Consider the following 27,678-nt stretch of genomic DNA (forward strand, 5'->3'; position numbering starts at 1 on the left):
CTCATAATGGGGGCCTTACAAATGTGCGCTTTTACCACAGAAAATTACAAGGGTAAATCAGGATCCATACTTAACACAGGAGCTGTCCAGAACACCTCCAATCTACCTGAGCTAGACATAAGCTAAGGCCGCTTTGACTCCCTCCATGAACTTGAGCTCTGAAAGAATCCCAAGTACCAGTAGGTGGTAGGGTATCAACACCAACCATACCAGTTTAGGTGCCACATCTCTTTGATGCCTTTCACCGGGTGTTTAGGCAAAGCAAAGGAAAAATCCTCGACGCGTTATCCGTGTAGGTCATTCAACCCCGGATGCACTAACTGTGTAGATGAGCCTAACAAAAAGAAAAAGACCTAGGCAACACCTCTGATCCAGCAAAGCCCTAAGTTAATGACCATTTTGTCTAAGGCTAAGCGATGTAGGTGATCCTAGTCTTGTAGTGACACTGCCATGAGAAAAATAACACGTGACTCTAATCACAATAGAACTTTTCATATACACAAACAATATTTTCCAAGCAGTTAGACTGTACAGGGTCTCTACCCTTACACATCTATCATAAACCATAATCCAATCACTTCACAGGGGTGAGCACTCTACCCAATTCGATTGAGGCACAACCAATCCTACGTAACCACTTTATAATATAACATGGTTGCAAAATTTTTGATAGCAAAACCATATCCAGGAAAAAAAAACCAAGAGCCACACCGAATTCCACCATAAAATCACAACCATAATCCATGAGGGAATCTCAGTCCTTAACCACAAATCATATTCACAAATGAACCAACTCCCATACTTGGAGTTTGAAATATCTCTGCAGTCAATCGGAGTCCACACACATGACTCTTAAGACATGAGTTTTTCATGCATAAAAGAAGTCCGACCAACAACTAAACATGATATAAAAATTACAATTTTGACAACATCCAACCATGCAAAGTTGATGCATCACATCTGCACTTCACCTCTCTAGCATATAGGACTAGTTTTGACCTAGAAAGGTGGAAAGCAATCATAACCATGCACATTAGGCATCCACATCAATCCATAAGGTTCCATACATCATATGATCACATTCCATCACCATAAACATGATGCAAAACAGCTTCGATTTTTAGGTTAACCATAAACTATAACTTCACACATATGCAAAAAAAAAAACTTCTTGACATTTTTGAGAGCATGCATAACATGAAAATGAAAGTATTTGACCTCAAAACAATGCATCAAACTCAAGTCCATAATATAGACTAGAACTCTAGATCACATCACTTTCCACATATGATACTCACACAAAAAACGGTAACCCAAAAAGAAAGACACTTTCATCATATCTGCCTATGTGGTTCTAGTTGTCTAACCATAAACCCTCACATAAGTTTATGGGAATATAATAACTCAAATCAACTCACCAAAAAAAACCATAAATCATACGTAAGGGGCTCGATTATCTCACGAAGTCACATGGTACTCCCTCTAGGTAGCACCCCTACATGCGTATGTAAAACCAATTATGGAATGATTAATAACTCGCATACTTGAGATGATAACAGAGAACTAAATACATTTATCATCAAGTTCCATCAAGATTTTTAATTGGGTAAGTGGGTTTGCCCATCTGGTGAATCTATATAGTGGTTCTCCAATGAGCATGGGGTCACAAAATTTGACAGTGGGCAGCAAGCTGTTTTTTGACCATATCTCTTAGCTCGTGCGTGATTTTCACATGACACTTAAGAGAGAAAATGTTCTAAATGATGTGTCTTATCTCTGGTATAAAGGGCTCATGCTAATTCATAACGGTGGAAAGGGGGAATAGGGAACACACCCAACACACAAAATGTTTGCCTCTCTATAGCCCAGGGATTCCACATCACCCCTAACCTCTCTAATAACACCTTCAAATTGGCTAATTTGAACTAACAATTCCACTTTAGCATACCGAACCACCACCTCGCACCTTGGAAGACACTCTATCACATCACTTTCCCCATATGATACTGACACAACAAACGGTAACCCAAAAAGAAAGCCACTTTAATCATATCTGCCTATGTGGTTTGGGTTGTCTAACCATATACCCTCACATACGTTTATGGACATCTAATACCTCAAATCAACTCACCAAAATAAACCATAAATCATACGTAAGCACCTCGGTCAACTCACGACGTCATATAGTACTCCCCCTGGGTAGCACCCCTACACGCGTAGGTAAACCAATTATGGAATGATTAATAACTCGCATACCCGAGATGATAATGGAGACCTAAATACATTTATTATCAATCTTCAATTGGTTAAATGGGTTTTACTATCTAGTAAATCTATATAGTGGTTCTCCAAGGAGCCTGGGGTCAAAAAATTTGATTAAGTGCAGTAGGCAACAATATGTTTTTTGACCATATCTCTTAGCTCGTGCGTGATTTTCATATGACACCTAAGAGAGAAAATGTTCTAGATGATGTGTATTATCCTTGGTATAAAGGGTTTGGTCTGATTCATAACGGTTTTGAGGGTTATGATCAAAACAATGTTCCTACCGCTTCTATGACGTGAAACGAAAAGCGCTTTTTATGCACGCATGTGATCATAAACACATCTTGTGCATAAATCAGTGTGTTAAACATGATGAGGTAATCATGAGGCAACTTCATATGTACTCAGTTAATCCATACATGCACTCATATACAAAAAAAACAATCACCGAGAGGGCGACTACTCAGAAAAACGACATAGAGAGAGAGAGATGATGATGGCTATGGAGTTTAGAGCTTCTCACCGTGCTTTAGAATCGATTAGGGGCTGTTGAAAGGCTTATTGATTTTCTGCAAGAGAGTGGTGATGAGAGCTATGTACAGGTATTCACCACATGAGCTTCTGGAGAGCGCGTACACCGTGAAACGAGAGAGGCGATAGTAAGCAAGTAGAGAGAGAATATCCTTCTTCTTCTTCTTCTCCCTATACGAGAAATAAGAGCTTATGGAGATGGTGACAAAGAGATTTCACCACTCGGTATAATAGATGCATATAGCCTTGCGGTAGTAGACGCGATAGATGGCACTGAAAACTGAGCACTAATTGTCACGTTATAGGCACTGCAAAGAGCTGGAGTGAGTCCCAAGCCAGCTACTAGCACCCCCTTCTTAGCTAGGAATAGCTGCATGCTTTTTGGAACTTTTCTAAAAATGTGCCTTTGCTTTTGGTGGTAAACTCTCCCACTTACCATTCAATTTTTACAGTAAAATTGATTAATTGAACAGTATCCGACCAACTAATGGAACCTTGGCTAGACTATGCCGCACCGTGATGTCCCGACATAATTATGACTTTCCCGTACTGCCTTGACGTATTTACAATACCGCTTTTTATAGAAATAATTCCCGTAAAAATCCCGTTTCATCTCGTTTTTTCTCCGGGTGATTATTTTTAAATCCGACTAAGACTAAAATTAATATTTTTATGTCTAGGTCAAAAAGCACATTGCTTTTCAAAAACGTCAAACAACACAAAAAGCTAAAAATAGCGTAAAAAACAAAATTTTCTAAAATTGAACCACGCGCTCCCCTTGTCTGTTGGAATAAGAAAGTGGACTCGCTTTTCACTAAAAAGCACTAAAAATCATGAAAAGTTAAAAATAGCGTGAAAAGCACACGAAAAGCAGATTTTTACAAAATTGAACCATAGCTTTCTCGGAACACATAGATTAAGGATCTGACCTTGCTAAAAGCATAAAAAGCACCTAAAAGCATGAAAAAGCTAAAAATAGCGGATTTTTCCAAAACTGAACCAAACGTCCGTCTAACCTATTGAAACATGGAAACGGTCTTTTTTTTAACTTTAGAACCTTACAATACTGTCAATCAAGCATCTTAAATCAAAATTTGACAAAATAAATATTGAAAACTATTTTTCTTATTTTTAAAAGAGACCCAAAAATTGGGGATCTTACAAAACTCGTGCCATAAACTAGGGGTTTTGCGCATGAGTTTGGCCACTCTATTTGAGAGGTATTGGCATGCATATTTGCATGCAATGGGCTGCCCATTTCATGTGAATATGCATGCCAAAACCCCTCTAATAGAGTGTCCAAAGTAAGAAAAGAATGTAAAGAGCACTTACATTGAAGACTTCTAAAATTTGTATATACCCTTGCAAATATCCTCAAGCTTGTTTTTTAAAAAACTTGGATCTTCCGTCTTCTTTTGCCTAGATTTTAGTCGAACTGCTCCCTCCACTTCTTTTAAGAAGAAGTAGGGGGTTGATTTTAGTCATGCTCATTTTTCACTTTTAGCTCTTGTTCCCCCCCTCCCCCCCAACATTTCGAAGATGTAGGCGCCAACATGGTAGGAAGACAAACCAAACGATGCGGTAGAATGTGATCGATGGTTGAACGACAGGTTGTTGTGTCCGTGCAAGTGGTGCAAAAGGGCCATTCCTAGCCTTTGACGAGTCTGTTTGAAGCATGTCAAGGAATATGGAATGTGGGACGATCCAAGAATGTGAATAAACAATCTTCACGAACTTTCATGCATGGATATTGCTCCTCACTAAAGTGTTGTGGGAGGATCCTCTAGAGCAAGGCAGTCAAAGAGACAATTGCAAGAAAATAGGTATGCCCCGCCACCAACAATGGGCGATCATTCAAGATCGAGTGGCAGCTGATTATGGGGAGGAAGAGATGATAGACCTACCGCACCAGATGGACGAGGATACAATTATGAAGAATTTGGTTGCTGAGCTTCTTGCTTGCGAGGAGGGTCCCTGTGACGACGATGATTGTGGATGCGAAGAGGTTTCACAAAAGGAGGAGGATACTCTTTTGGTTGCAAGCAAGACACCTATATATCCTGGAGATAAGTTCTCTATTCTTCGTGCTTTGTTAGAGATCTTGAATCTATAGTTCATGTGTGCAATGAGCAATACAAGAATATAGGCAAATCTCGCAAAAGAAATTGCAATGTGGTTTACCTACTGTACCTTGCCATGTTTTCAAAACTTATAAGGCCCAATTGCTACATGAACAAACGAGTAAAGCTAAAGCTGATGGTGAGCATGTAGCGATGAGAAGTGGGAGTATGCACAAGGTTGTCTACCAAAGGTAATCTCTAACTAATCAAGTTCATTATGCACAATATAATGTATTAGTATATAGCTACCTATACTCAAACTTGCTCTACTTTCAACAAGGCAGTGGTGTTCAACTTGATGTGGCATGAAGGAAGGCATTTTCAAACTGATGATGTAGAAAAAAAATGAGCCACAAATGATAGTGGAGTGATGAGCAATTTTGATGCGCAAACTCCAAACGATATGGAAAATAGTTATGTTGGAGTTATTCAAAGAATATACCGGGTAGACTTTTGAACTTTTTAAAAGTGTGTGTTTGATGTGAAGTGGTTTGTAGATGTCTCATCTAGACATGCAAGCGGTATCTACATGGTGGTCTCTACGAGATTCTATACCGGCACAAGTGATGTCTACATTTCTCAAGAAAGCTGTGAGTTAGTGATCTCTCTACCAAGTATTTACGAACAAAGGTATTGGTTTGTCATACAAGTCACACAAGAGCAAGATGTATACTAGATGATGCAGCGAACATAGGGACCACTATGGACGAACATAATGATGATGACGAAGCAGAAACAAAAGGTGAAGAACTTCTAGCACCACCGCTTGATGAAGCAAATGAGAATGATGTTGATGAAGAAGAACAAAATAATGTGGAAGATGAAGAAGAGGAAGAGATAGAAGAAGAGAATGATGATGAGGATGATTGTCTCGATCCTTATGCTGATTTTGATGAACTAGGACTCCACATAGACTGTGTCATAGATATGGAACTAGTAGATGATGATGTAGTGGATGATTAATTAACCTAAAACCACTCAAATTTCTTGTGGATTTTATTTCATGAATGCCCTGTTTTAATGCATTGTAATGAGGATGTTGTAGCTAATGTCGGTCACTTGCTTTTGTGAATGCTTTGTTAATGATCTTCTGCTAACATAGATTGTAACGAATTTGTTTAATCTCTCTCTCTCTCTCTCTCTCTCCCCCCCCCAAGACTCCAAGCAATGTGCAAGAAAAGACGAATTCAACTTAGCTTAGGGCTGGTTTCAAACAAAACAAAGAGGATTAAAATTTGGTTGACAATTTAAGAACATAGTTTACACTATGATAAACTAAAAATAGTATATAATAAAAATGCAAGAAGGGCAAGGGCGAGGCTTGAAAAAATGACAGTACGGAGACATTTTTAGAACCTTCTCATACCTTTATGAGAAGGTAAAAAATATTTTGAAAAAATAGAATCCTATATATATTTGAACCTTGAACTATTTAACTAAAATCTCAATATTTGAGTATGTTTCAATTGCAAGGTGTTCTTCCAAAAATTGGAGGCGACTATATTTTGATTGAAGCAAACCTACCTTTTCATGAGCCCTGCAAAGGGCTCATGAAAAGGGGTTCAACCTTGTTCGTGTGGATCCACTCCAAGTCGTGGTGAGACTCAAACCTCACAAAAAGAATTAAAAGTAACCTACGATCTATATTACTAGTACCCTCTCCTCTAATGTTTTCTACCACCTATGAAAATGAAAGTACTTTTTATTATATATTTTGTATTATGTAAAGGAGAGATATGTATGGGTATCATAGAGGATATATTATATTTATATGCTAGTATCTTAGAGGCTGTCTGTGTGATAAATGTTGTGGCTATTTGCACGGAAATCAGCACATCAATCCACGTAGCAATTTATGCGGAAAATTTTGTGGCAATAGCAAATGTAATCTCTCTCTTCCCCCACGCCTCTTCTCTCTACTCTTTCTCATCTTGGCGTGGCTATCATGCGCGGCAAAGACCTCAGTCTCTTATAGTGACTAATATATGAATGGGTTAAATTATAATGATATATTCAAAATACACTAATATAGTGTATATGCAATATATAATATAATATATACATATTATATCATGAAATAATATACAATATAATATGGTATATTTTAGAGCATAGATGATATAGAAATATACTATGTATCATATACTATACATATATTCAATATGTATCCATACTACATACATACTATGTACTATATATTATTATATCTATTAGATACAATACATATATATAGTATGTATAATGTACATATATAATATATCATATATAGTATATTATATTTCTTACATAATTTATATAAACTACATTATTTTTATATATTATATAATATATTAGATTATACTATACATTATATACTATGTCATTATACATAATATAACTACAAGTATCTAACTACATTCAGCTATATATATTTCATGCTAAATTGTATACCATCATTATATATAACTGGTTATATATATATATGTATATGTGTGTATGTATGTGTACACAAACACACACACACACACACACACACACACACACACACACACACACACACACACACACATATATAGAATGATTCATACATATTAAAAATAGAGTAAACTTAGCTGTCAATATGTGATGTGAAGATAATGGAACCTAAGAGGGATAGCAAGAAAGGAGAACCTCCAGTTTCATCATTAAGCAACCATCAAGTGAGCATGAAGTTGAGGTCAGGTTGCATCCCAAATAGGATGATCGATCAAGAGGCATCATCACAAATCCGACATTTGGACACTCTCCCAAAAAAAGAGCCCTACTCTCAAAATGTGTGTTTTCATTGATGAGGAGGCTCAAGTTGATAAGGACTCCAACAACATTGAAGATGACGTAGAGATCACAGGTAAATTTTAAACTATACAATGGTAGTCTGTATTTTTCATGTTAGTCCCTAAAAGGTGTTTTGATTGTACATCCTTGTCATTTTTGAAAGATTTTTACTGCTTGCGTTTCATAATATTTTTGAGAAGAGAGCACTTGAATGGTTTATCGTGGTTATGTGATGGTTTGCCATATTGAGTATGGTTTGGTTTGACTTTTGGTAACTATGAAAATCTTTAAATCCCTTGTGGGAGCCCAACATAGGGTGGATGGTTTTTTTGACAAGAAAGTTATGTGATGAATAACCATACTAAAAATCCTTAAATCCCATGTGGGAGCCTAAGATAGGGTGGATGATTTTTTTTTTGAACTAATTGCCATGTTTATGTGTTGGTGAACATATTGAGTATGGTTTAGTTGTTGGTTTTTAAAAAATCCTTAAATCGAATGTGGGAGCCCAATATAGGGTGGTCTGTTTTTTTCAAAAAGTGGTCTCCATACGAAGGAGACTCTAGCAAAAAAATTAATCACATGATTTTTTTTTCTAAGCAAAGAACAATGTGCATGTTGAAGATCTTCATAGTAATGAAGAAGATAGAAATGGTAGTGATCAAGAAGGGGATGATGGTGGTGAGGAGAATAAGAATTCAAAACACCTAGGCAAGAAAATTTTTCTTGGCTTGATGAAGGATGTTTTAAGGCAGTTTGTGTTATGAAGCAGACATTGCCTCCTCTTGTACCTCTTTGTCGACTCATGAGGCATGAATCTTTTAGGTTTTCTAGAGATAATATAGAGTGTCTCATTTCCTAATTCGATTCTTCTAGGTATTTGGAAACTATGGGATACTTTCTTGTGTTGGTTGGTGATTCTAGAGTGCAGGGGATTCACCATGGAAAACTTACCGCACCATGTAAGTGCAAGGGAGGGGGGCTATTTTACAAGCTACATAAGCGTATAGGTTAGGGGAAGGCCCCCAATAATTTACCTCCCAAGCCTAAAAATAGGGGGTAGGGGGGGGGGGGGGGGGGTGGGGCGACCCGGGTTGATTACTTGTAACGACTAGTTATCGGTGTGAACTAGAACTCAGATGGATTTAGGGGAAGGTTTTTATTAGGTCACACATCAAATTTTGCATCAAGCGAGTAGCCAGAGTGCAGGCTGTTTGGGCACATAGTTTGAAAGTCAAACTAAGACACATTGAGGGTACATCATCTAGTTATCAACATAAGTGGTTCCTTAGTGCATTGCCAATCACTTTGTTACACACTCTTTGACAAGTTTTACTTAGTTGGATCATGTGAGACCTAAAGTTTATATGTAAGATAGGGGTATGGTAGTTTTCTTCATTGATTGTCGTATAAGAGTAGAAAGGTGGTTCATATTCCCTAATATGAGTCGTATATAGGGATATTATCAAAGTATTCCGCTCGCATGTGGCATGCCATTTTGTATACGGAGTGAATCCCATGGGTTCTAGAGGAGATACCATACTAGTTACCACAGCTGACTTGGAGGATTGGGGACCACTTTGGCGAGAAAGAAATAGTGAGTTCAACAGAGAAATTGGGAAAGAGTGACAGGAGCTTAAGGGAAAACTTTTGGTTTGGAATGGCAACCATAGGTTGAAAACTTGGTGGAATCAATTAGATATATTAAAATATTTTATCTTTTCTAGTTTCTAGATGTAAAGATTTATTTTTTTAAATTATGATTATGTTTTTTGTGTGGTTGAGTACTTGAACAATGCTCAATACTATGTTAGTGTTCGTTGCACCAATTCCTTGAGCTGTCCAGAGCCAAAGAAGCAGGGCTGCTACTTGCACTTGACACCTCCAATGTGTAAGTTCACTAGTCGCTAGAACTATCTCATTTCTTGCAAAAATGCTTTTGTTCATCTCTTTGTTTCCTTTTGTTTGCATCATTTCTATAGCGCATGTCACACCAAACATCACTCATGAAGTTTACATGTTTCAAACCTTTGGTATGAAAAATAAAGAGTCAATTCTTGAGAAATTGAAACCCGATATGAGAGAATGTGCCAGCATGGAAATGACTATGGAGGCAAGCTATTGCCATGGTGCTACACCATGGTCAACACTCCATGTGGAATCATCTCTCAACTTGTGTGGAAGGTGATACCTACAGTACATGTTTTTATTTTAATGTATATCTTTTTCATGGTTTCAATAAGGTATTATGTTTTAGGATGAGTTTAATGCATTTATGTCCAAAGAAAAAGCAAAGATTGATGCATTTGGACTAAATGATTTTGAAAATAAGAGGCATTTGTAAAAGTCCACAAAGGTAGAGAGGGAACATTTGAAAGATAGGGGATACAAGTATCTATCAATTGCCAATCCTCTCAATAGTAAATGGGATGAGCCTCTCATGCTAAAGATCACTAGAGATAAGCTCTATTTTTTGAAAAGCTCAAAGATCGCTCTAGAGAGGTAATCAATATTTTTTTTTCTCATTTGATCATAATGTTCTTGTTATTTTATTTTTCCATATGCTTGTTTGATATGATGTTGTTATTTATTGTAGAAAGAAGATAATTTTGCACCTCATGAGTCTCACTAAGTCTAAAGATCCACAATATCCTCATTTCGGGGAATACATTTGTTTTAGAGTTACATGAAGAAGAAAACTTATTGCCATGGACTCAATTGCATGGGGAGGCTACACTTATGACTGAAAGGTTGCAACTAGAAGGTCCAAAACTTCCAAATTCTATTGACCTATTCTACAAGATGAGCATAAGGAATCATAATTTGCAAATAGACATTTGAGCATTGTATTTAACAGATCATAAACATGTCTAGATATACAAAAGATCAACTTGAGTATTTTGTTTGCTTGTCATTATGGTTGTAATTCTTTATTTAATGGACACGGTGAAGTATTCCAAAACTAGTGAAAAGATGTCAAAACTTTGTTTTTTTGGCTAAGAGAGTTATTTAGAGGTTCTCATATTTGCCTTACACTCTTCAACATCATGAGGTGGTTGATTGTTGCTTGCTTAGCTTGTGATTCAATTTAATGAGATTTGCAAGAAGAGAGCATTTAAATTTTTTTCCATGGTGGTGTGATGGTTGGTCATATTGAGCATGATATTGTTTAGTTTTTGGTTTGCAAGAAAATTATCAAATCCCTTGTGGAAGCCCAACATGGGGTGGATGGTCTTTTTGGCAAGAACGTTGTGATAAGTGACCTTACTAAAAATCCTTAAATCCCATGTGGGAGCCCAAGATAGGATGGGTGGTTTCTTTTAATTGATTGCCATGGTTAAGGGTTGGTGAACATATTGAGTATGGATCACTTTTTGGTTCGTAAGTTTGTAAGAAAAGCCTTTGATTTCATGTGGGACCCCAGTTTAGAGTGGATGGTTTTTTTTTATCAAAAAAATGGTCTCCATACAAAGAAGACTTTGACATTTTTTTTGTAATCATGTGTCTTCTTTAATATGGTAATGTCTTGTGATTCTATGTAATTCAATTTGTATGTGTTTTTTAAAGTGGATGGTGCTTTAAAAAACGTGTATACGAATTATGCAATGTGTAGAGGAGCAACAAACTTCTTCTGTGGTGGAGTCTTCACTTGGGCGCAAGGTTTGGGAGAGGAGGTCTATCATACAATTTGTTGGTAAGTTTTATAAAATTGTTTCCAAATGTGTTTTTCTTATTCTCTACTTCAATTTTTTTAATTTATTTTTTGCAAAACTCACAATTGTGAGTGAATTATATTGAGGAACCAAAAAAATTACAAGGTTTTGTCATGCTCATGTCAAGCCATGACAAAATCCAGGAATCATAATTACAACGGCTATTAGGGTAGCCACTCCTACCGATGTCCAAGGTTTTCCCCCATCCCTGGTATTCCGTCTGCTGACAACAAGGCACAAGTAGTCCTAGACCAATCCTCGGAGTGATGCTTGCACTCGAGTGCCCATATTAGCACTTTGCTTTTTTATATAATTTCTGTGAAGCTTGCCACCTCAAATCCTCCTTCAAAAACACGATGGTTCCTTGTTTGCCATACGTTATGAAAAAAGAAGTATCTGACAATCTGAGTGCTGACGAGGAGTGCAGGACTACCTGAGTTTTTACCTCCAAAGCATGGGTCATTCTTGAAAAAACTAATTTTCCATGTTCTCTGGACCCACTTGCATACTTTCCCTGCGAGGCCTTTTATAGCTGGGTAGTCCATGAAAAGGTGGGCCAGATCTTCACTAGTCAACCTGCACCCCGAGCATCGATCTGACCCAATCCCTCTCTCCTGAATCTTCACCCCCGTCGATAGAGCACCCCAAATAACCTTCCATAAGAAAACCTTCATGTACTGTGGAACCTTTGGCTTCCATATGTTCTCCATTACATGCTCCCACCTTTGCTTTTTCCATAGCTTATTAAGGGGGCTAGACCAATTCTTCTTTTGCATCATTGTCTGATAAATGATTTTAGTATGGGGTTTCCACAAGAGACTGCTTTCAGGCCATTTCCAGGCTTTCCAGTCCAACTGCAAGTCACAGATTGGCATCACTAGATTGTCAAGTTCTTTCATCACTTTGAGGATAAGCAAGACCTCCAAGCTATTGAGTTGGTACTAGGCCATCATAAGGTCAATGGTTTTCCAACTCTTGTTGACACTGTCCCAGAAGTGCTCAAGCCGGATCAGACCCTTATTATTCAGCTTCCTTGCTGTCTCAATCCAATAGGGAGTTTGTGGCAGATCTACAACTTTGGAGAGCCAAGGGGACCAATGTAGGATGGAGTTCTTGAAGTATCTGGCTTCTTCCCCCCACTTTAAGACTCCTACTACTCTATTACATTTTCTTACCAATTCTCTTGAGCTGCCCCCAGTCTTAAGGTAGACCACGCCGGGGCAAGCAGCTTGTCATGAACCTCCACCCCTCTCCACTTTCCTCCCTTCGAGCCAAGTTTAGCTGCTTCTATCATACCTCTAATCATAACTACCCAAACTTGATCTTTTCTAGCCAAGGAAACAACAAATTTGGTGCAACAAGTTTCTGCATGGGTCACACGGTTAAGAATCCTGAGGCCTCCTTGATTCCCCGGCCGAGCAACCGACTCCCAACTGGCCCATTGCCATGGCCTAGAATATTTCGTGTTATTTTTCCATAAAAATGTTTTTATTGGTTTTAAGAACTCTTTCTAGTGACACTTTGACATCTTGAGAAGCGGGCTAGTGAAGGCAATATAAGGAATCATGAATGCATTCATCACTTTTATCCGACTTGGGAATGGGAGAAGAGCATACTCCCACCTACTCATTTTTGTTTTGATTTTTTCAAGCACCCACTCGAATCTTTGCTTGTGAGTTACATCCACGTCCCCCAAGGGGACTCCCAGATGTCTAAAGATCTTTCCTTTTGTAATAATATCCCCTGACCATACAGAAGGATCAAATGAGTCATTTTCTGATAGGAAATCATCATTGACTTCTCTATATTACACTGGGACCCCGAAGCTACCAAGAACATTTTTACAATATCCAGAGCTTTCCTGATGACCTAGGGGCACGCCTTCAAGAAGAGGAGAGAATCATCTGCAAAATGTTTTGCCAGGAGTTGTCTATTTCCTGGTAAAACAAGGCCTTGCACCTCCCCACGTTCAACACTAGCTTCGAGCGTCATGATTAGAGGATGTGATCCTATGGCGAAAAGTAGGGGGGCAAGAGGGAATCCCTGTTTAATAGACCTTTTAACCTCAAAAGATCCCACAATTCTACTATTAAATAGGAGCTCTGACTAGCTTCGTGCCCCCATCACACGAACCATTCGACAGAGGCGCGGCCCAAAGCCTAGAGCTTCCATGATGGCTTCTATATATGTCCATGTTATTTTATCGTACGCCTTGTCCAGGTCCAACTGCATCAAAATGCACTCCTGCTTTGTGAAAATTGCGTATTCTATGCCCACCCTTTCTGCCAAGATGTTATCATATATGGACCTTCCTTTAATGAAACCATGTTGATCGGGGGAGATGATCTTGGTTAGTAAGGGGGCTAGTCTGAGGGCCACTGCTTTAGCTATAATTTTGTAGGCCACTGACATCATCGTTATAGGGTGCCAATGTTGTAGTTTAGAGCAGCAGATTTGTTTTGGGATGGGCTTGATAAGACCTCTCTTCACACTTGTCTCCAACGACCCTTCGACCATGGATTTATTGGCCAAACTTGTGATTGGGGCCTTGATGTCTTCCCAGAATTCTGCATAGAATTCCACCGTCATCCCATCCCAACCAGGGGACTTTTCCTTGCCAAGGGCTTGCAATGCTAGTGAGCATTGGTCTTCGGAAAATGTCCCTTCCAAGTTATTAGCTTCTGGGTGGGGAATTTCCTTTTTAACACTATGTAGTAAGGTCCCTCTAGCTTCCTCCACTTCTTGGGACTGGGTCTCCAGAAGTCCAATGATTTGACTGAGATATCTCAGCATCATACCAGCCATTTCATCCTAGTTATGAATTGCTGTCCCTTTCTCATCATCGAGCGAGCGGGCGTGGCCCCGGCTCTTCTTGATTTTTAGATCCCTAAAAAATTGAGCTTGATTGGAGGCTTCCGGTTGCAAATAAATCTCCCTAGAGAGAAGTCTAGCCTTTTTTTATATCTTCTACCTGCTCATTAGCAAGGTTCGATTTGGCTTCAAGCCATCGTTTGTGTTCGCCCTCAGTAGCATGCCCATTGGCTTTTATAGTGGTAAGCAATTGTACCTCCACTGAAAGATGCAACATGTGATTCTCCCTAGATTTCTTGATTCGGGGGCCCGAGGTGTTGATTGCTTTCTGGATGCTCCGAGCAAAGAGGTCCCAAGCATTGTGCTTGTTGAGGTTGACATATTTTTTTAGCTTACCTAGTGCTTTCTTGGCTAGATTCCTGAAAAGAGGGTCTTTGAATAAGTGTGCCCTTGTGACCAATTTTTTTTTTTGCCTCTTGGGGTTTGCTCCTCCTCTTTATTCTTCTTAAATTGAATGTGCAGAGGAATGTGATCCGAGAGGATTGTTGTTGGGACTACCTTCATTTCCATCAGCGTCGGTATCTAGTCAGCTTGGTGCGAGCAATAGCATCTGTTTAGTCTGGAGGCAGTGTGAGCGTACTGAAGGCTCGTGTAGGTGAACCCAAGCATGCTGTTCCATGGGCCAACATCCCATAAGTCAATCATTGCCCACTTTTTGCACAAACTTTGCCATTTAGACCTTTCTGAGCCAGCCAGCACATTGGAGGATCCTGTTCTATCCCTGCTCTTTTCTACCATGTTAAAGTCACCAACCAACAACCACTCCCCTTCAATAGGGGTATCTCTGAGATGCATCCATAGTTTGGCTCTATCTTTTGCATTGCAAGGGACGTACACATTCACAATGGTGAGGGGACACCCTTCCCATCTGATTCTAATCCCCAAGATCCTGCCGGATGGGTGGTTAAGAACCAACTTCGGCTCCAATTCTCTATCCACAATGCTGAGGACGCCACTGAAGGCATTATTTCCTTCTCCATAGAATACCAGTTTCTTTCCTAGCATCTGCTTTCTCCTGCTATGGGCGTCTAGATGGTGTTCTTGAATGGCCCAAAATTTGACTGTCTTCTCCTTTTTTATTTCCTCCCAGAAAAGGGTACTCTTCTTCCGGGTTTTCAACCCCTTTACGTTCCAAGATTGGATAGTGAGAGACTCCATCATTAATACGGGGTTCATTGGGATAGAGGAACATCCCCCCCCCCCCCCCCCCCCCCCCCCCCCCCCCCCCCCCCCTCTCCTTGGTCTCAGGAGAATCCGGGCGTTCCAAGTCAGAGGATTTCTTTTCTTGCAGTGTTGCAAATGGATTGTGCAGAGGGATAATGAACCCCCGTCCTTTCAAAGGGGTAGAGGATAAATTAGATCCTTTCACCTCCAGTGTTCTGATGACTTGTAGCACCTTGGAATCTCTTGCCACAACCTTCACTCTTTTGGCTCTTTTCAAACCAGGGACTTGGACATCCATCGCCGTTGTTACTATCATAAATTTGGGGGTAGCAGTGGGAGTAATGATCTTATTAATATTTCCTGTACCTTCAGAATCTCGTTGTATGGGAATCAATTCTTCCACCATCTTTTCCTGGATCTTCATATCCGTTTTCTCACACACCGTCCCTCCTTCATCCTTCCCTGTATTTGTCCCTTCATTATTGTCTCCCTGCATCTCCATCCCTCCCATCGGGGATTCCGTTTTATTGGGGCCCTATACTGCCGGAGCTGTAATACCATTATAATTCATTGGGCAATCCTTGGCGAAGTGACCAAAGTTGTTGCATTTAAAACATGCCCAAAGTAAGTTCCAAAGTTTAGCGGAATGGTAACAAGCCCAGCTCCGACATTGATAACCATGCTTTTAGGTGGCATTTTAGACGAATCCCATCCTATACAAACCCTGTTTGAAGTTCTGCCAAACCCTCTCTTACTAGGTATAAATAAGAGAGTGCCCAGTTGGCTAGCAAGCATCCTGAGATTATCCCACAGCCAGCTACGCAGTCCCACAAACTCTACCCAGACTGGATGAACCACTTGCAAAGATTCAGCTGAGTCGAACACTGGCTCCCAAGGCACCACACACACCATAGTCCTATCAAAAACTAGGGGCCCTTTGTCGAGGATCTTATCCACATCGGAGGGCTCTTTGAATCTCATTGAGAAAAAACCTTTAGCTAGTTAGGAAATACTTTCAACTGCTCCTCCATGATCAAGGATTTGAGGGCCCTACAGCCATTGTATTATCTCAAACCTGTTCGGGATTCTTCCAATGAACCCAAATACCAAAGTCATCTTAGCTTCGCTGGCTAGCTATTATTTAATCAGTGCTGGTGGAATCTCTACAGTGATGGCCTCGACAACCTTCATTTGCTGTGGCAAGGACTTTTTTAAAGCAGAGAAGGCTCGATCTGCCAACCCGTCTTCTAACAGTCCACTAAATTCTAAATGGGAGAAAGTTCTTTCGTTGTTGTTAGGGCTGGCCTCAAGCATTTTGTTGACTTCCAAGAGCTCTTGTTGCAGTCTAGCTTTTGTATCCTACAGGTTTTTTATATCCCCTGCACTTGACATCCCTTCTGCTGAGCTTTTCCCATTATCCCTAGAGTTAGGCCCCTTGAGTATGCTAGCAAACGATATACCTGGCCTGCAAGTAGCCGATGAACTTGATGCTTTATTTACATTCAATTCTTATTGGGATAATGATTGCAGGGTTTCACTATCAAAACCATTGTTGATGTTTTGCTTGTGTAAATCTTGCAAATTGATAAGTTTTCTTTTGATAGGTAGATTTGGGTAATGATCACTGATTTGCATGCTATGGTGCATAGTTTTGATATTCTAAACATGATTCATGTGTGGTTTTCTTGTAAACTCAATAAATTTTTTGCGATACAAAATAAAAATCTATATAGCAGAGATGGTGTGCCGTGTTGTAAGGTTGCTAGGATTATCTTTGCAAATTTTCCTACAAGTTTGCTTGTGGATAGTTTAGAACCAATCCCATTGGGTAAGTAACTACTCTTTGAACTAGTACCCAAAGCTCACTACAATTGTATGTTTACATACCCTCAATTTCTTTTGTATAGGGCATGAGTGTTCCTGATCAGAACACATTTTTCAAGGGTCTAGTGATGGGGTGCATGGATGTTGCGTGTGAGTTTTTGGACGATGAGGGGTTTTTGGTCAAAATGTGCATGGCAGAGCACATCAGAGATTTTGCAAATGCAGCAAGGCTAGCCATGCTCCTATGTACATGGAGCCTCATGTGTCATAAGAATGCAAATCAACATCCACTCTCTAGAGAGGCAGTTAGATAACAAACTTAGTTACCTTATTTAATTTCACAACTAAAAACATTGTAGCTAAGTGATTTATTCTTTGAGTGATTTATTTATGCAGGTACTTGTTCTTACAATGTGTCTTTGGTATCATGTTGGACATCTGGTGCCGCGCTATGATAGAGTGGAAGAGGAGAAGATTGTTGAGAGATTGTTTCTAGTAGACTGTAGCTACACGATGGATGATTTAGTCTTCGCCATAGAGATTGATGGTGTTATTCTTAGAGGCGGAGCAAAGAGGCCTTCTTTGTTCTTTTGGTAAGACTAGTCCAATGTATGATATTAGTCAATATTGTAGTATATGTGTATTTGCAATAGTTTTCTAGTTTTCTTTCTATATGTATATGGTCAAATGATTGTTGGCTACATTTACAGAGCCTTACGACTATGTTTTGGATCTATTTACGGGGTGTGGTGGTTTGGACTGAGCTTGTGCGGAGGATGAGGCATTGCATGTGTCTAGAGCTAGATGATGTTTTCTATGAAAGATGTTTGTCCAACATTGCATGTGGACCAGTGACATGTTGATTGCGGGGTCCTTACTTGGTTTAGGAAACTCTATTCATACATTGCATTTTGATGTTTTGATTTATGTGTTTTATGTACATATATGCATGGAATTTTTGTGATTGTGTAGTATGAGATGCATGACATACTAGCACTTGGAATGTAATTTGGTTTTGAGGGTTCTTAAGTTGATTTGGTAGGCTACTTTCTATACACATTGCATTTAAAACTCTATGTTTTCATTTGTGTTTGTTTTATACATGATGGACACATGATGTGGACATGGCCTTTTGGTAATCATGTGATTAGATTATGTGATTGAAGGTTTCCTATGTAGTGTGATATGCATGTCACACCACCAGTTTGAGGTTAGTTGGATTACTTTGACACTATTAAGAATGTGTTGGATTTTGGTGTGTAAGAAAATCCTTAGATCCCATGTGGGAGCCCAAGATGAGGTGGACGATTTTTGTGGAAAAAGAAATTATGTGATGGAAATCCCTTGTGGGAGCCCAAGAAAGGGTGTACGGATTTTTTCTAAGAAAGAGATATTTGTACAAAGGAGACTCTGACACAATTTTTAAGATGTATAGTTTATGTACAAGCTCAAAATTAAATACAAATGGTGCTTTTTCTAAAGTTGCATTTTGCTAAAGCATAGACGTGCATTCATAGAATCTATAATTGTTAGGTAATTGAAGGAATGCACTGTCTAGTATAGAATTTTTTCATTTCACAATGATGTTTAAAGATAATGCAAGTGTTCAAAAGCTCAAAACAAGGGTTACAATTGTAAAATCTCAAAAATGAAAGCTTGCAAAAATAAAATCCCCTTTATATACAAACTCTAAAATAGGGAAGCCAAATTCTTTTGCTAAAAGCACCTCTAAAATTATGGAAAAGCTTCTCTCTTTTCGGAAAACAAGGTCATACTTTAAGAAGTAGAGTCTTCCACCCACATTTCAATTTAAGAAGTCAACTCTTTTGCCCACCATTCAATTTTTCTGGTGTAATTCACTCAATAAACGAGACTCTTGGCAACTAATGTCATTGTAAGGGAACTAGACCACACCGTGATGCCTCAATATAATCATGATACTCACCATGCAATCTTGAAGTATATACATTGCTACTTTAATAAAACATTCTTCATAAATTTTTTTAAAATCCCATCATGCATGGTAAGTGCATGGTAAGCCTATTCTACACATAAACGATGACTAAGAATAACATTTCTAGGATTAAGTGATATTAAAAAGCACACTACTTTTCAAAAGTTCCAAAAAGCAAAAAATAGAAAACCATATAAAGATAAAACAACAACTTTTCTTAAAATTGAACCATATTTTCACCTAGTCTACCTAAGCTAAGAAAGGGACTTTCTTTTCTTAAAATTGAACCATATCTTCACCTAGTCTACCTAAGCTAAGAAAGGGACTTGCTTTTCATTGAAAAACAATAAAAAGCACTTAAGAATAATATTTTTATGAAGTTGAACCTTATCTTCCTTGGACCTAATGGAAGAGGGATCCAACCCTTCTTTTCACAAAAAACACCAAAAAGCAAAAAAAGTTAATTTTGAACCAAGTGTTTGTTTGACCTAGTAGAACTTAAAAATGCCTTTCTTTCCACTTTAAAATGTCATGGCATTGCATAGAAAACATTTTGAACAAAAAATAAAGTAATCACATTGAAAATCCTTTTTTTTTAAAATTTTCAAAAGAGACCAAAAAATCGGGGATCTTACATCCTTTCACACTTGAAAAAATTGAGGTGTTCTCACCTCAGCATAAATACATGATAACTAAGTTTGAAATCCTTGATAGATGTAAGAAAATTGAGTATTCCAAAAGGTATTCAATTTTAATTTGTTCTAAAGAGATTTTGTTTACAAGTTATGGTATAATGCTGGAGCATTACCGAGTTCAAAAGGGTACCAAAAGTTCTTTATTCACTCCTTGATCCTCAATTGCTACATGAACATATGTATTTAATTGATCTACTCCACCTCAAGCATTTTGAGCTCTGTTGGCTTAAGCTCCACCTTGAGGTTGTTGATTTTCTTTTGGATGAGGTGGCCTATTGTTGTTGGGTGGTCCATTTCTTGTAAAGGTTGGATTCCCAAGTGTAAAATTTCCTTGGCTCTACGATGGTCTCTATCAACTGATAAGAGTTCTATTGTACCACATTAGGTCTAGGCTAGGAGTTTTTGAAGTTCCTATTTGGATTAGTGTTTATAGTTCCAGCTTCATTTTGTCTTGCAGATTCATACTTTTTTGAATCATTAAATGGAAAATCTTGAGACACATGACTGGGTTCAAAACAATTGACGTAATGGCAATCTCTTATTGTCATCATATGTAACCTGGATTCTCTAGTTTGAGATTTTGAAGGTCTAGACTCATCCTATAGTCAAGGTCTTTCAAATTCACAAAATGGGATAGTGTCTGATTTTATTTTATTTCCATTAATATTGCAAGTTCAATGGTCTTAACCACATCAAGACCATCTGCAAAATTTGTAAGTCGTAGGCTCTAGAGTCTAGTCTTCAAAGGATTGTGTAAACCTGACACAAAACATGCTACCTTGACTTCTTGAGTCATTTTTGTCAGACCGTACTTGACAAGGTTTAAGTATTCTCTATCAACATTTTTTAACAAGAGTTAAGAAATGTTGATAGTATGACTCTAGGTCTGTTGTTCCCTAAGGATAATCAAGAAAGTCATTCATGCAGCTGGAATGATATATATTACTTTCATCTATTTTTTACAATGAGGGTTAAGATAATTTTAGGTCACAATGTTTGAATTGACATATTCTATCATCACAAAGATCCACCAATGCTTGTCTATCGCTTTCATTTTGAACATTAATAATGATGGACTTGTTATCGGCAAAAGAATGAGCCAAATCAAAGCAATCATCCATGCGCTCAATCAAATACTCAAGCACCTTGCCCGCATATTTTCCTTCTCCACAAAAATTCCCACATTGAGACTTTTTAAGCATAGAAACAATGTCATGATCGATGATAGTCTTTTGAGGTGCGGTTTGCAAATTGGCATTAGCAGACATTCCATTTTCTCTAGGTAGCATGATTGATTACTACATCATGTCAAATTTAAAGCCCTATATTCAATGATCTATATGCAGAAGTAAATGGTCGACAATATGATGCACCAAGCTTCCTGCACTCTACATCAAAAGGGTGGGTGAAAGGGAGAATTTTAATGCCAATCACCAACTTTCATGAATACAATATAATATTCTAAAAAAATCATGAATGCGTGCATGATACATAACTAACCCAACTAGTATCAGTCTTTAGGCTATCCTTATAATCTTAGGCTCTAATACCACATGAGAAATCCACTCTTTAGGGGTCTATGCAAGAAAGTATACAATTTACACTTTTCCATCAATATAACAATTTTAGCATACATTAAAATGTGGAGGCAATAACATGGGGGAGGTAATTCTCATGTCCCCCGACCTAGCATGGAGTTTAAGCCATGAGCCGGACTACACCCAGAGGTACATGGAACCTAATGCTACCCGTAAATGTGTATAGGTGAAAGAATACTAAAAAACATGACCAAGTGAAGGGTGAATATGTGTACAATGTATATGCAGGAAAAGAGGGAGAGAGAGCAGCGGAAGGTGAGATAGAGTGCATACGTGACACAAGAGAATTAAAAAAGAGAGTCTTTCAATGTCACAGCTAAATGATACAAGAAAAAATGAATTTATGCTATAAAAATGAGTACGTCATAGCTTAAAACCATAAACGACTAAGTAGAAGCATCGAACCCTATGTGGGATCAATTGGTCCACCCACCCACATATGCTTCTACTATGGACATAGACACTCTCACTTCTCTAGGAGTAAGTCAAAGAACGTTCAGCTTACCTGAGCCAGACATAAGTGGATATTATGGTTTCACCTCCCTCCATGAGCCCAAGCTCTAAAAGGATTCCAAACACCAACACTAGGTGGTAGTATATCAACACCAACCATACCGGCTTGGGAGTGATGCCTCTTTGGTGTCACATTGGGTGTTTGAGATAATCCAATGCAAGATCCCCTATGTCCTAGTTGTGTATGTCATTCAATCCTCGATTTACTAGCCATGTAGATGAGCCAAACAAAAGAAGATATAGGCTACACCCTCGATCCAGCATAGTCCCAGGTCATCGAAGCTTTCATCTAAGACTATGTAATGTAAGTGGGCCTAATCTTTTATTGATGTTATCATGAGAAACAGAACACATGATTCAACCATAATGTGGCATCTAGAATATACAAAAATAATCCTTTTTCATGTTTTATAGGGTCTAGTCTACCTAACAAATCTCACATAATCCATCAAAACCACTTTATGATCCAAATTCAAACCATAAGCCATAACCAATTCTCATCGCATGGGTGATCACTCTACCCTAATCTAGGTGATACAAAACCATATTGTAAACCACTTTGACCATAACATAGCTACAAAACATTTGGCAGCAAAACCATAACTAAAAAAATAATCCAAGAGCCACACTAGCTACCACAACCAAAAATCATAACCATAACCATAAGGGAACTTCAACCCTTTACCATAAACCATATTCACCATTGAAACCAACTCCATACTTGGAGCTTTAGCTATACTTGTTGCTGACAACAACTAAGAAAATACACATGTCCCTTAAAGATAAAATTTTCATGCATACAAAAAGTGTCTAACTAGTGACTTAACATTATATCAGATCACCAATTTAAAAGCTTTTAACCACATGCAAATGTGATGCACCACAACCACACATCTCCCTTTATCCACATAGAGCTAGTTTTAACATAGAAGGATGGAAAGTAGTACACACATGCACATGAGACATCCCACATTTATCCTTTGAGGTTTCATGAATCATATAATATCATCATATAACCTTAATAATGATACAAAGAAACCCCATTACTTTGATTAGAACCATATGTTATAACTTCACATTCAAGTGAAAAACAATTTTTCTCTATTTTCAAATGTACATGTGAAATAGAAGAGAGAGTATTTGATCTCATTGAAATGCATCAAGTTAAACCCTATAATGTAAACTGTTACCTTATCACACCAATTCACGCATAAAGACTCATGCTAACAACCATGATGTGAAAAGAGAGCCATTTTATGAAAACTACCCATGTAGTTTTGGTAAGATTATCATACATCAATGCATAAGTTTATGGACATCAAACAAGTAGATTAAACTTACTAAAACAAACCATAAATCATATGTAAACCTCACATCTACCACATGACTCCATATGTTACCCCCGTTTTGGTAGCACCCCGTACATGTATAAGTAATCCCATACCAAAAGAAATTAATAACCCACACTCATGAAGTGATAACGGTGATCATGTTTAATCAAGATCTTGAATTGGCTGTGGTTTTCCTGTAACATTTAATGGCCTAGTAATTTGTGTGTAGCGGAAAATAGCATAAACATAGTGAGCATTTCATTAGAATAGATTCCTAATGAGCATAGAAAGAGTGCTTGGATGGAGAGAGCAACAAAAAGAATAACATCTAGTTAGATAGGCATGAAAAATACTTCAAAAGAGAGATAAATTAAGCTATTGACAACAGTTGAGGACCGGATTTACATGGAGCCGGTCCCCCCTCCAAAAGGCTTTGTATTATAGGTTTCCCCCATCAAAGGAGACATTTTACAATACAATACTTTGTGTTCCTTCAATAACTTGCTGGTGCAATCATTAGGAAATTTTGGAGGTCATTCGGAGGGCCTTATTGAAGAGAGAGAAAAGAAGGCGCAACCAATGAGCAACAACCTTACATAATGTAGAAACGCATGGAAATATCACAAAAATGAAAGAAAGTATTTTAAAATATTGAGATTTGTCCCATTTTCGTAAGGTAACTTCCTTGTCTCACAAAGTAGGGCCCACTACCAGTAGCCGTCAAGTTGCTGAAACCTGACTTACTGGTTGATACCTAACTCTCTCTCTTCATTAAACTATATCCACTACCTTTACAAAAGGCTTTCAAAACTCATTCTCCCTCCATTATAGCTATGGCTTCGTCTTCTTCCTGCCCAAGAAGTTCTAGAGGTTGCTCTATATTGTCCCCAACTAACCTCACCATTAGTGTGCCAAGAAGACCATGTAGTAGTATAAGCACTATCTCAATCTCAAACTCTCTCACTACAATAGGTGGCAAGAGCAAAGTATAAGCAAAGGTTCTTGGGTTCTTATGCAGCCAAGAAGGAGAAAAATCTCAAAAGCAACAAATATGTGTTGTTCTGCATGGAAAGCAAGAGTTTTGGATTTCAAAGTCGAGGTTGGTAAGAAGACTGTGAAAGAGGTCTTTGTTCAACATGTTTTCACTCACTTTGGTGTGATTGCTAATGGCGGTGATGTCTCCATGGTGCATAATCCATAGTGCAACTGTGAGTTAATTATTTACCACTCCTCTATAAACGTTATCTTACATTTCAAATGTGAATCTATTTTCTTCTTCTCTTATTACAGATATTTAAATAGGTCATACATATGTTTGTATTTATTACTTCGTTAGCATAGGAGGCAATTTCAAATCTGTGGCCTCTCATTAACCCACATGGCTCCTCTTTTTTAAAAAAAACCCTAGCGATGAAAATCTCTAAAAGAAACTACGCCGTCAAAATCTACCAAGTGAATAAAATAAAAAAAGCATTCTGCATTGCTCTCAGCAACTACGCCATCAAAAACCACCAAGTGAATAAAATAAAAAAAGCATTCTGTGTTGCTCTCAGCAGCAATTCGATCTTCTCCACAAGCAGTTTGCAGGTTCCCAGGTGCAGCCACAAGCAGTTCACAAGTTTCCAGAAGCAGCTCTGAGCTTTGTTGATAGGTTTGTCTCTGGCCACTGTTTTAGAGAGAGAGAGAGAGAGAGAGAGAGAGAGAGAGAGAGAGAGAGAGAGAGAGAGAGAGAGAGAGAGAGAGAGAGAGAGAGAGAGAGAGAGAGAGAGAGAGAGAGAGAGAGAGAGAGAGAGAGAGAGAGAGAGAGAGAGAAGTCTATGAAACTAGTAGCATATTTTGACGCTCCTCCTTTCAACCAAAGCCATCATCGCAACACGTTATAATTTCCACACACACATACTCACAGGAGTAATTGCTACAGGAGACTGCGAATTCTTTCTAGCTAGTACTCCAGGAAGTAACAAGCATTGCTTGATGTGGGTCTACAGATTACCCTTCTCTTAAGCAACTTATTAGGAGGTTAATTAACAGCTTCTACTCACATATGAAGTCATATAAGAGAGCAATGGAGACAAAAGTTAGAAGTACTTGTTCGCAAAGAGCTTTAATGGAACCATCAAACGTGGACCCTACTGCCTTCGACTCATCCTCTGATCTATGGTGCTGGAAGTGGCAACTCCCAGCTAGCTGTTGTATTGGCACCTTATACCTGTTCACATGAAAGCAAAGAGCCATGAAGAAAATCCTACCTCGTCGACATGGCGAGAGCATTCTTCAATATCATACAGTCTGTAGGCCAAGCTCCTCCCTATTCAAAATAGCTCGCATTTACCCTACTCTTAAGCAACTTATTAGGAGGTTAATTAACAGCTTCTACTCACATATGAAGTCATATAAGAGAGCAATGGAGACAAAAGTTAGAAGTACTTGTTCGCAAAGAGCTTTAATGGAACCATCAAACGTGGACCCTACTGCCTTCGACTCATCCTTTGATCTATGGTGCTGGAAGTGGCAACTCCCAGCTAGCTATTGTATTGGCACCTTATACCTGTTCACATGAAAGCAAAGAGCCATGAAGAAAAGCCTACCTCGTCGACATGGCGAGAGCATTCTTCAATATCATACAGTCTGTAGGCCAAGCTCCTCCCTATTCATTCTAGCAATAGAAGGTCGACAATGTCACTGTTTGCCTCATAGGCATATTGGAATCGACCTTCTTTTGCAGTAAAGCCTCTGCGCCTTCCCCGCGTAGCAATCATAGAAGCTTTGTGTGCAACAATACCCAGTGGCTAGTTGAATAGTTTGTCCAGCTTCAACTACCTTACTCAGCTCGTTTCTGCAGGCGCAACTAGTTATGACCAGCATTATGCCGCTCCAAGTATAGCTCATGCAGATTCAACAACCCTGTGCCCTTGACCATCCTTCAATGTTCATGGAAATGATATACAACATGTCCCATGCCTAATTATCAAGATTCACACCAGTTATTTTCCATGCAGTATGCCCATGTAGCAACAAGCCGGACAAAAGGAGAAAGGAGTATCGACGATCTTTCAAACCCTGGTAATATTTCGTAGATCATCAAGCTGGAGAGTACTTTGAATGCTTGCCCACGTGATGAGCGCTCCCAAAGCTCAGTTATTTCGTGCGATCAACCCATGGTAGAGGTATGTTCTACTAGTGCTACTGAAGAAGAAGATATCAGATTTCAATCGATGATCATTTGGTTTGATTTGTAGTTGAATCACCAAAACTCATTGCCTTTGTTGGCCTATTTAGCACATTCTTTTACTGATGCTATTGGTTGAAGCAAAGGATACACAAAAACCTGACGCTAAGCTTATGATGGATGTTATCTTGAAGTAATTAATCCAAAGTCTTCAGTGCTAGTTTCTTGCACTTTTAGCAGAGAGTGTGAGGGGATTAGTGACAGACAGCTAAATGTCGAGGGAAAGGCATTGGAGAATATTCCCACGAGTGCAAGTCATGGTCTAATGAGCCGTTGGCAAGGCCTCCAAGTCACATGTGAGGAGGTATAGGGTAGCCACAAGGGTGGAACAATTAGAGGAAGACTATAGCCAGTAAAGGCAACAGCTAGTGCAGGTGATTGCACCCAAAGAGCAGCTAGAACACCTGACACCCTTGCATCTTTATTGTTGCCACTCTCTACATTTAGATCATCCACATTGATGCTTGTTGTAGATCTTACACGAAAGGAGCACCCAAGGACCCCTTTCGGCAGTAGCCAAGAGGAACCTTAGTCTCAACCAAATTTCAGCCAGCTTTTGGAGCTCAAAACACAGCTAGATGTGCCTATAGATCACCCGCTCCATTCCCAAGAGGAGCCTCCCCCCAAAGGGCAGTTGTCAGAGCCTAGAATTGACCATTTGATTAGAGTCTTCCTGTGCAAAATGTTGACTCTTGGAGCGCATTGATCCCGAAATATACAGAACAACAGAAGGGCCAGGAAGCTCTAGGCTGTTTTCAGCAGATGCAAGGTGAGGGCATCTCTCCGGATGAAATCACCTATGCTTTGGTCTTAAAGTCTATCTGGACAGTAAAGACTCTCTCTCTAGTCATACCCTCACAAAAGCACAAACAGACCATGCGGGCATTCTCTTTGAGATGTCCTCTATTGGAACACGTTGATTGCATAGTACTGCCAGCATGGACGTGGGGGTGCTATCTTTTAACGAGCGACAAAAAGCGATCGAGGGACAAAAAGCAAGCAAAGAAAGAAAGGGATGCAAAATTTGAACACATTATATTGTTTCTAGAAATTCTATGGGAATCAATGTTCATTGGA

The 27,678-nt window shown here is 38.9% G+C and overlaps 2 protein-coding genes across 2 annotated transcripts; both read left to right on the forward strand.

The window, feature by feature from the left end:
* Positions 1 to 4,621: 4,621 nt before the first annotated feature.
* On the forward strand, positions 4,622 to 4,909 carry LOC147432163 (uncharacterized). The gene has a single exon (XM_086493020.1). It carries the CDS (start codon positions 4,622 to 4,624, stop codon positions 4,907 to 4,909), a length of 288 nt encoding a protein of 95 aa, XP_086349146.1.
* Positions 4,910 to 5,618: 709 nt separating this feature from the next.
* LOC147432164 (uncharacterized) lies at positions 5,619 to 5,879 on the forward strand. The gene has a single exon (XM_086493018.1). It carries the CDS (start codon positions 5,619 to 5,621, stop codon positions 5,877 to 5,879), a length of 261 nt encoding a protein of 86 aa, XP_086349144.1.
* Positions 5,880 to 27,678: the final 21,799 nt, after the last annotated feature.

Source organism: Adiantum capillus-veneris, chromosome 20, assembly GCF_014529385.1.
Source record: "Adiantum capillus-veneris isolate H3 chromosome 20, ASM1452938v2, whole genome shotgun sequence".
NCBI lineage: Eukaryota > Viridiplantae > Streptophyta > Polypodiopsida > Polypodiales > Pteridaceae > Adiantum > Adiantum capillus-veneris.

Bases quoted from the DNA above. Each gene is read 5' to 3' on its own strand.
- LOC147432164 (XM_086493018.1), top strand. From the start codon at position 5,619: ATGGACGAACATAATGATGATGACGAAGCAGAAACAAAAGGTGAAGAA.
- LOC147432163 (XM_086493020.1), top strand. From the start codon at position 4,622: ATGCCCCGCCACCAACAATGGGCGATCATTCAAGATCGAGTGGCAGCT.